The sequence below is a fragment of the Austrofundulus limnaeus genome, unplaced genomic scaffold, assembly GCF_001266775.1.
Source record: "Austrofundulus limnaeus strain Quisiro unplaced genomic scaffold, Austrofundulus_limnaeus-1.0 Scaffold537, whole genome shotgun sequence".
In the NCBI taxonomy this organism is placed as follows: Eukaryota; Metazoa; Chordata; class Actinopteri; order Cyprinodontiformes; family Rivulidae; genus Austrofundulus; species Austrofundulus limnaeus.
In genome coordinates this window covers 192,544-203,388 of record NW_013952939.1, presented here as the reverse complement: position 1 = coordinate 203,388, position 10,845 = coordinate 192,544, and the positions used below count along the sequence as shown (strand labels likewise).

Here is a 10,845-nt window from a genome sequence, read left to right as displayed (position 1 = left end):
GAATGGAGCTCAGAGCTCACCTGTTAGCAGGTAGCAGGTACAGAAAGTGACAGCAGCCAAAATATCTCAGCAACTCGCCCAAATAAGCGAACTCTGTGAGATTCAGCATTTTATACTGGATTACTTTGTTTAAGTTAATTCCGTGATTCCGTCTGTGTTTCATTAGCAGCTTATAAACAGAAGTGGAGCAGGAGAAGGTGGATTCTGATTGGCTGTTGTCACCCACATTTCCGCCATGTTTGATTGAGTAATAGGCTCACAGCTGATCACCGTGATCGACCTGAATTTTTCTCGATTAATAATCATGATCAAATAATCGCCCAACTCTAACTCGAGCTGAACATAGTCCAACTGAAGCCGAACAGTCGACGCGCGGTCACGTGGTTGTTCTGCGTTCTTTTTTGCACACACCTGTCATAGCCCCTGAGACACATCGTGCCAAGCTCCCGGGAAACCGCTAGACCCGTCACCCGACGTTATTTGTGCACAAGTCTGTCTTTGTTAAAGCTCCACAGTTTTTATCAGTCCGATTCCTCCGTGCACCACATCTGTTTTATCTCCATCCATTAGTTTTTGACCATTTGACTGTCTTTATAAAGGTCTGCTTCTGGACACAACAGTTGGCTACTGGAAGCGAGTCATTATTTATTTATTTATTTATTTATTTTTGTGAAAGCGAGTGGTTGAAGCAGAATGCAGCGTCTGAACGCTCACAGCATGAACACACCCACAAAGTTCTGATCAAATCACACAATGAGTTCTTATGTGGAGGGGGGTAAAATGTTTTGTCGGTGAGTTGTGACAAAAGGGACGTCAGAGTCGACATGGGAAACATGGTTACATAATTTTCGTCATGAAACTGCAACAATCCGAGCTGATTTCGGCATTTCAGAGGGACTTTGAAGTAGGCTTATTCCAAGCTACACATGCATGTAGGGAACAGTTTAAATTTATGCTCTTAGTTTGAAGTGAAGACTGTTTCCTGTTCTCCATCCTGTACCCAGAATGCATCACATCACTTCTACATAAACAGTTTAAAATCATCACTTGCTGGAACTGTCATGAAATGCAATCAATCAATCAATCAAAAATGGTAAGAATTTTTATGGTGAGCTATAAGCAGCATCATGATTGCAAACCGTGTTCTGATGGGTCATGAAGAAAATGGAGATTAAGTCTGAAATATATGACCTGAATCATCATCAAAATGTAGGTGATAAACAATCCCAGGTGGAAGCTGTATGACAGGAGTTACTCATGGGAGTTAAATACTACTGAAGGCATTTCAAACCTAAATGCTGCTAAAAAGGGAGATGATCATTAAATATGTTTTATAATAATTTGTCCCTCCCCAGAACAAAAACTGAGTAACGAGGTGAAGCAATTTACTGGTACTAATCCTTCATTAACTGGAACCTGTTTGGTTTGAAATCTTGATTAGTATTTAGGTGTCTGTGGGTTTGACAGTTGTCTGTGTTTCTTTCTTTCTTGTTCTTCTACTTTGAAGAACAAACTGTTTGCCCTCTCACTTATCCACCCACACGTGCACTTACATTTTATTAGGTGTTTTCAGTGTGTGTTCATCGAGCCTACCATGTGAATGTCTGCCTGCCTGCCTTTCACGGTCTACTCTTGCCTTTTTAAAATGGAAATCCAGCCAGAAAAAGCCCTGAAGAGGGTCAGGGTAGTAACAAAACAGAATAGACTGCAAAAAGAATAAACATTTTGTGCCTCAGTTTGTCTTTACTGATGACAAAACAAAGGGAGAAAGAACATTTTAATAGGTCATTACAGTAAATCCTTCATGTTTTACTTTTTCAAGTAGTTTTTTTTACTCTTATATTCTGTATATTAGTTTAAATTAGTAACAAAAGAAAAAGTTATCTCTTCCTTTTTTGACTTTTCTCCAAAAAGATCTCTTCTAAAGTGCATTTAGTTTTGTAAAACTCACATCTTAGATCTTTAGATCTTTGAGCACTAAATTATATACTATACACTATACTATATAATTTATTTTTAATGTTGGAACTTCGTCCATCCGTTTTCTTCTGCTTATCCGGGGTCGGGTCGCGGGGTCAGCAGCCTAAGCAGAGAGACCCAGACTTCCCTCTCCCCCAGCCACTTGGGCCAGCTTGTCTGGCCCAAGGTGTTCCTAGACCAGCTGAGAAACATAGTCCCTCCAGCGTGTCCTGGGTCTTCCTCTGGGTCTCCTCCCAGTGGGATGTGCCCGGAACACCTCACCAGGGAGGCGTCCTGGAGGCATCCTAATCAGATGCCCAGGCCACATCACCTGGCTCCTCTGGACGTGGAGGAGCAGCGGCTCTACTCTGAGTCCCTCCTGGATGACTGAGCTTCTCAGCCTATCTCTAAGGGAGAGCCCAGACACCCTGCAGAGGAAACTCATTTTGGCTGCTTGAATGCACGATCTCGTTCTTTTCGTCACTACCCAAAGCTCATGACCATAGATGAGGGTAGGGACGTAGATCGACCGTTAAATCGAGAGCTTCTCCTTCTGGCTCAGCTCTCACTTCACCATGACAGACCGGTACAGCGCTTGCATCACTGCAGACTCAGCACCAATCCACCTGTCGATCTCCAGCTCCATTCTTCCCTCATTCGTCAACAAGACCCCAAGATACTTAAACTCCTCTACTTCGGACAGGACCTCCTCCTTGACCCGGAGAAAGCACCCTACTGGTTTTCGGCTCAAGACCATGGTTTTGGATTTGAAGGCACTGATCCTTATTTTGGCTGCTTCACACTCGGCTGTGAACCGCTCCAGTGAGAGCTGGAGATCAGGATCTGATGAAGCCAATAGGACAACATCATCCGCAAAAAGCAGAGACGTGATCCTAAGGTAACTAAAACGGATCCCCTCAACACCTTGGCTGCTCCTAGAAATTCTGTCCATAAAAGTTAAGAACAGAATCAGTGACAAAGGGCAACCTTGGCGGAGTCCAACTCTCACCAGAAACGAGTCCAGCTTACTACCAGCAATGTGGACCAAGCTCTGGCACCGGTTGTACAGGGACCTACGCAGCCTGTATGAACAGGCCTGGTACCCCATACTCCCGGAGTACCCCCCACAGGAGTCTCAGAGGGACATGGTCAAATGCCTTCTCCAAGTCCACAAAACACATGTAGGCTGCTTGGGCGAACTCCCATGCACCCTTCAGGACCCTGCTGAGGGTGTAGAGCTGGTCCGCTGTTCCATGACCAGGGTGAAAACCACACTGCTCTTACTGAATTCGAGTATGAGGTTAGCAGCGCACCATCCGCACCATAGTGTTGGTGGTGAACCGCTTTCCCCCCGAGACGCCAGATGGTGGACCAGGTGTTCAAACAGCCGAAAAGCAGTTGGATTTGCTAGTTTACTGTTCAGTGACCAGACTGAGCACTTTGATCTGATAACATCAAACTTTTTTGACTAGCTGTCGAGATGCAAGCCCTAATGAAGTGAAATTAAAAAATACTTCAAATATCCCTGCTTTTCATGCCATGTTGGATACTGTTGCTGAGGGTTAAGAATTTCATACTTAATACTTTTCAAGTATTAATTTCAACTTTGAACCACGAGCTCAGAACATTGGAGGCGATTTTCATGGAAGAATATTGTTAGATCTTTTTTATAACCCCCAAAAGAACATTCTGTCAGACCGGCAGGACCGAATCAGGCACTGTGTGAGACCATGTGATAATGTGATGGCTGACCACTTCCACATTTTCTGGGGCTGCCCACTGATTTATTCCTATTGGTCAAAGGTTACCAAAGAGATAAGAAAAAWTCTTGAATTTGAAATAAAGCATAACTTTAAAACTATATATCTGGGTAATTTACCAAGTGAACTCAACACAGGATAAGTACCTTTTTGAAAATACTACTAATAGCAAGTAAGAAATCCAAAACAAGAAAGTGGCTTAGTGGGAGCCCACCAACATTGAGGAACTGTTTAGCCACAGTAGAAGAAATATGTGAAATGGAAATGCTTTCTTTTTCCCTAAGACTCCAGGAAAACAAAATCACAAAACACTTGTTGAAATGGTTTACATATAGGAAGTGGATAGTAAGCTGAGTATCACAAATCATTATTAAGGATGAAATCTGAGGTTAGGTGCAGAGCAGATTTGCATGACTTGGTAAATCTCTCACCTGTCTGAGTCTTCATGAAACTTTACATCTACAGTAACCCGACTGTCAGGATTTATCAGTTTCAGTTTGATCTTTTTGTGAAGTGTAGCTGTCTCCCTCCCTGTGACCTCACTGTTCAGACTGCTGTTTAATGTCCTTGTTGTGACTATTTTTTAATGTATTATTATTTTTATTATCTTTTTATTTTTTTACTCTTGTTAGTATTATTTCTTTCTTCTTTCTCGTTGCTGTTCTGTATAAAAAAATCAAAAATAAAGTATTAAAATTTTTCAACTTTGAGCAGTGTTTCAGTTAATTTTTTCAATCGTAAGACTCAATTCTATACAACTAGATATTCAATTCAAAAATACTTTATTGATCCCAGAGGGAAATTTGGTAAATTGGACTTAGTTATAGTCCAGATTGTAAAAGGAAAAATAGTAACTGTACTTTAGGAAACAAATATCTAGTAATGCAGATAACTAGTTCAGTTCAGTTATATGTAATTTAAGTAGTTCTTGTTGTACATCATTGTTTCTTGTGTGTAGGTGCGCTGGATGATGTACTGGATTGTGTTTGCTCTGTATACAGTCGTGGAGACCATCACAGACATGACACTTGCATGGTAAGTTACAGAAACACACAGGCACGTGTAAAAAGTAGGTTTGTTTCCAACAACATATTCATAACTCCAATTATTTAATAGTTATTAAGTTTTAATTTTCATACTTGTTGCTACAACATGCATGAAATAATAGGCTAAATATTGACAGCCTCTAACCATTAAATCCTCAACATCCCCTGGCAATTTTAGAGCTTTCAAGTTAAACACTGCTGTAGAGGATCTTTAATTTAACCAATATTATCTTATCATTGCTTTAGCAGGTGACTAATTGGAATCAAACTTTGACAAAACTAGAGCAGTGTCCTCCTTACCACCAGACAAAGTCATGTTCCATCATTATAACTCTTGCTCCACCTTGCTGTCACTTCAGAACATGACCTCCACTTGAGACTCACCCAGTGCACACTGAAGGTCATGGGTTACAGATGTCAACAGAACCCCAATATCTGCGAAGAGCAGAGACACGACCCTGACATCCCCAAACCTGACACCATCCTCTCCATGATTGTTCGTGGTGATCCTGTCCATAAACTTCACAAACAGGATCAGAGACAAAAATACATTCTTAGTGGGGTCCAAACAGCACTAACATGTCTTTGGGCCAAAGAAGCAGAAACGGCTCTTAAGCCGAGTACACACCGGATACGTTTTGAGCAGCCAAAGCAGCCAGTTTACATGTAAAGTCTAGGAGCAGCGCGGCCCATTTAGTGCAAGGTAGCGGTAGGTGCGTTACAGTGTTTTCCATGCATGCAGTGCATCCAAAGTAGCTGACGCTCGAGTAAAAAAAAAAATTGAGCTTTTGCTGCTCGACGCGCCGCGTCAACCATCCATATATCCATCCATTATCTATACCCACTTATTCCTTTCAGCGTCACAGGTGTCACTGGTGCCCAAATCCAGCAACCACAGTGCGAGGGGCGGGGTACATCCTGGACTCACAGGCTGTACCCCTGGGCCACACGTAGAGACAAACGAGACAAACAACCATTCACTGTCTCACTCACATCTAGGGACAACTTAGAGTTAACAATTAACCGAACAGTCATGTTTCTGGTCTGTGGGAGGAAGCTGGAGTACCCGGAGAGAACCCACGCATGCAAACCCTACCCAGAAAGGTCCCTGGGCCAGGATTTGAACCAGGGACCTTCTTGTTGAGAGGCATCAGCTCTACCGACCGAGCCACCATGCTGCCGCTGCGTCAACTAATCAGAGAGACTCATTTGCCCATGTGACGGTTTCCTGAATGTTACCCACTAACCTGACACAGACAGACAGGAGCTCTTTCCATCTGCAGTTGGTGTCCTGGCTGGAGACATCAGAATCAGGTTTTATTGGCCAAGTATGTTGACACACACAAGGAATTTGTTTCCAGCTGTTCGTGTAGATAATTTACATATTTACGCATAGTACACAATATACAGAAAGATACACATTATACTTCACTATACCAGGATATACTGTATCTGTGAGGTGTGCTTTACAGTGTTATTCACAAAAAGCAACATGACAGCGGTATGCAGAGTGAATATTAAATTTTATTACAACAGCAGCAGTGTAGAGGTGGCTGATTATGAGTAAGGTGCAGTAATGTATAATAAGTGTGATGGATAGTTCTCCATAGTGTAGAATAAATGATCCAGCTGATGGATGTTGGATGATCATCTGTTGATGATGCTGATGCCCTGGGGGAAGAACCTGTTCTTGTGTCTGACAGTTTTAGTGGACAGTATTGTGTGTAACGTCTGTCAGACAGGAGGAGTTGGAACATGTTGTGGCCTGGGTGCGTGGAGTCTGTGATGATTTTCTCAGCACCAATGTGGGTCAGCAGCTCGTTGAACTGACCGCGGTGTTAAACTGGGCTCGGTACAAAGAAAATAGTTTGTCAGCTCGCAGCTCCTGGAGTGGTGAAACTCACCGAACAGACCACCTCTAAATTATCTGGTGAATTAATTATCTGCTGAGCGTTCGCTTGCTCTGTGTAAAATAAACAAAGCCATTTTCTTTTTCATCCTTATTTCGTCCGCCACTCAGATGTGCGTCTAGTCGATGTTCCGGTCTAAACGTAGCGTGTCCAACTTGAGGCGTTGGGTGCAGTTTTGCTGCTCAAAACGCGTTTGGTGTGAACCTGGCTTTACTTTGGTTATACAAGTATCAGAAAGCCTTTAAAAGTCAGGTTTACATGTAAAGTCTATGGTTAACGGGTGTAAAGCAGTGTCAGTAAGTGCTGCAGCACATCTAATGCTGTGTGTGTGGAGCATTGTGAGTGTTTGACATGCTCATCCAAAGCGTCAAGGGTCAGCAGCTCGTCAAACTGGGCTTGAGACAAAAATAGTTCTGAATGCGAGCCTCGTCAGCTCGCAGCTCCTGGACTGGTGAAAGTCACCAAACTAAAAAAATGTCTCAATTATCTGGTGAATTAATTATGAATTGAGTGCAACGTGCTCTCAGTAAGTAGAACAACCAGCAGAGAAAAACAATCAAGAGGCTCTTCCCAACGCGCGTGACGAGCATCTGACCTCAAAGTGCACAAGCATCTAACTTGAAGCATTGGCGCTGAAAATGTGTTCAGTGTGAATGCAGCATTACGGTGGTGATGGAAAAAAACGTGAACATCAGCTGCATGCTCACTTTCAGTAGGATCAAACCAGTTTCTCTTTAGCTAATTTAGCAACAGGCTTCAGAGAAAAGATAACATGCAGAAGAAAGAGCTGCTGTGGTCCTGCTCTGGTCCTGCTCCTCAGTGCTGTGTTGTTCTTCATTAACAAACACACCCATGAAGTTCTGACCAATCACACGTTTCGAGCCGCAACGTCTGTGTTGCAGAGTTCTGACTGGGTGCACTGTACACGTCGGCTGTCACCGAGGGATAGCACCTGGAGAACAGACAGAAATTACGCTATTTTTGTCACTCAGCAGGGGAACAAGACATGTGACTGGAAGCATAAACCAGCCTTAAGTTTTCTCCTGATCCACCAAACACACATCGACTCGAGAGTGAAGCTCTCAAACCCCCTCAGCAACTGTGCAAGTCTGAAGATCTGGTCACAGAAACCACAGACACTCAGCTTCTCACTATCATAACAAAACAAACATTTCACAGCTGTTACCAACACCAAACAAACTTCTGATTTTATTGTTTGGCTTCTTATCAGGACCACAGAGTTGTGGTTTTCAGCCTTTTTTAAAACCAAGAGTACACCAGTACAGTTTAGAAAATGCACTGAGTTTTGATCGGTGGTAAATGTGGTGAAAAAGGACCGGTGTTCTGTCAAAGTGGCAGACTCTGTCAGAATAGTGCACTAGAAGTTGAATTTTATTGCTCCGTCAGTTTAAGTTACTTTATCGGAACAACATACCAATGTTTGCAAAGGGGTCTGCTGTTCTTACAGCTAAGCCTATTTATTGTATATAAAACACACTTTATAGAGAAGTATGCTACTCTAACCCTAACCCAGGTCACTGTCAGAACACCGGGACAAGTAATGATCTGTTCTGGGATGTTCCCTGTCCTTGTTTCCAGGTTCCCTCTGTACTATGAGCTGAAAATAGCTTTTGTGATCTGGCTGCTGTCCCCCTACACCAGAGGAGCAAGTCTCATTTACAGGAAGTGTCTGCACCCCCTGCTCTCCTCAAGGGAGCAAGTAAGCTCATTGATTGTCATTTAATCATTTTTGTCTTTTAAAGCTGAATGGACCACCCACTCAAAATGTTTTTGTCTCTATCCAGGAAATAGATGAATATATTGTGCAGGCAAAAGAGAGGAGCTACGAAACCATGGTGAACTTTGGTAAGCAGGGACTGACCATTGCAGCTACTGCTGCTGTCTCTGCGGCTGTTAAGGCAAGTATTTATGAAACACTGAATACTACTAATAAGCATTCTTTAAAAGTTTTACTTTATTTTTATCACCCACTTCTGAAAAGCAAAGACAGACAGTCATGTTTGTTTGTTGGCAGAATATCTCATGTAACACTGCTTAGAAACTCAGAGAGTAATCTGTGGATGTATGTCTACAACTGAAAACATTTAAAGTGAGTCCATTTTTAAGATGGCCACCACAGCTAATTGACAAAACTAACGCTAAAATGATTATAAAGTGGTCAGTTTTGCAGATGATCTAATATAAAAACACTACTTGGTGAATCAATAACAGGTGCTGGTGATTTTAAAAAAAGAAAAGAGGACTGTGATTGTCATGTTAAATGTTTAAATTTGTCCATTCTAGCTGGACTTTAAGTATTCAAAAATCATTACCTATTTGTGGTACTTGGCAGCAAATATAAAGCTTTACATCTTAACACGTTTTCTGTGTGGATTGGTGTCTTATTCAAAGATAGTGCCAGGTTTGTGGCTGAAGAAGGGTCAGACATGAGGATGCAGGATGTCACTGATGTTCCTCCAGAGCTCTGATGAAGTCTTGAAGACCTGTGGTGCTTTGTGTGCTTTCCTCTCAGTGTTCATTGCTTCAAACTGCCAGAACCTCACATACCCAAGGGCTCCAGCCTCGTGTAAACTAGGGTTGGGCAATATTGGCAAAAAAAATTCATCACGATTAATTGTGGTATTTAGCCGATAATGAATAATTTGACGATTAATCCCCTGGAGTCCCTGGACGCCCTTATTTTGTAGTCACATGACCAATGTAGTGGAAAAGATTTGCTCTTTGTAAAAAAATTGTTCCAAACTGTGTGAAAATTACAGATTTCAGGCTGTACATCATATTTTAAATTGTGTTGATAGATAAATAAATGACAGAACTTTATTTTTAATGTTCATATTTGAAGCAGAGAGGAGCAGCGAGCAGACTGACCGCAGTAATCTCCAGTCAGTCTGCCTGGTGTCATTAATCATATTAATCGTCAAGTGCCAAAAAGTAATCGATTAATGTTTTTCTGATTTATTGCAGACGATACGATTATGCCCAACGCTAGTGTAAACACTGACACCTCCATCAATCTCTGCCATCCTTCACTTACTTTCTGAGTGTCTGTTGGATGCTCCAGCAACTGCCTGATAACACTATAATTTCACTTACAGTGAATTTCACTTCTCAGATTTCACTGTGTTTGTCCCCATATGATAAATTTAACTGATGTGTTTTATCCAAACAATCAAAGATTCATAAAGGTAAATCATGAAAATTAACAAGGCTGCCCAAACCTTTGCACCCCTCTGTACTGTATGTCCTGTGGTGCTCATCCATGCCAGCTCCTAATCTAATCCTTAACATCCTCATCGCTGTCTGCTTCTGGAGCAAATAACACTCAAACTAAATGTTTCTTCTTGCTTCTGAACATTTTACATCAATGATATGAGCCTGCTATTTTGTCTTTTTGCTAATTAATGTAGAGTTTTTTAAAAATGTCTCTGTACATTTATGCAACTGTTGTGACTTGTTTTTGTTTGTTTGTTTGTTTGTTTGTGTACACTGACATCTATCTTTAGGGTTTCTGTGCTTCAGCAGGCTCTGGGAGGTAAAAATGGACAGAATATTGATTCATTTCACACAGCAACCCTGTTTCATCCAACCATGCCCCCATTCTTTCATTTCAACAATGTGTGTACTTGTTGAACAAAACGGCAGGTCTAAAGTAACTCATCAGTTTTGTTCATTTCAATAAATATCATGATTTGAAACTTTTAAAGTGTAACTTACCCCCCTGTGAAAAGATAACTCCGCCCCAAGGCGAAATTTGAAAAATGCATCAAAGTGGGTAGGGGAGGAGGTTAGGGAGCGGAGGTGTGGCCAGGACAAGAGAACACAGGCAGCTAGCATTAGCATAATTGATGCTACATGGAGAGTGACCATGCGAAGCAGGAGGAAAGGAGAGAGGGAAAGTAACATTTCCAGCGGCAGAACAGGTTGGAAGATGGCTGTTTGATGTTATTTATTGTTTTTTAAATCATCCTATAGGCTCTGACATGTTAGATAAATTTGAAAATGAGGTTTTTAAAATATGCGTAAGACTTGAAAAAATCTGTGAGATTGCTCTATATGTCCGTATACCTGCAAAATGATGTCAAATCCTTATAACTTACAGACAATCTGTACAAGTTGCTGCCTCTCTTTCCCCTTCCTCCTGTGTGTGTG

At 41.8% G+C, this 10,845-nt stretch overlaps 1 protein-coding gene across 1 annotated transcript in view; it reads left to right on the top strand.

Moving 5' to 3' along the window:
* Positions 1–10,845, top strand: part of reep3b (receptor accessory protein 3b) — a gene marked incomplete at its 5' end in the record, with an annotated part of 28,859 nt that overhangs the window by 1,759 nt on the left and 16,255 nt on the right. Inside the window, 3 exon segments of the mRNA XM_014026252.1 lie at positions 4,678–4,754; positions 8,275–8,395; positions 8,481–8,594. Coding sequence (XP_013881706.1) covers positions 4,678–4,754; positions 8,275–8,395; positions 8,481–8,594 — 312 coding nt within the window.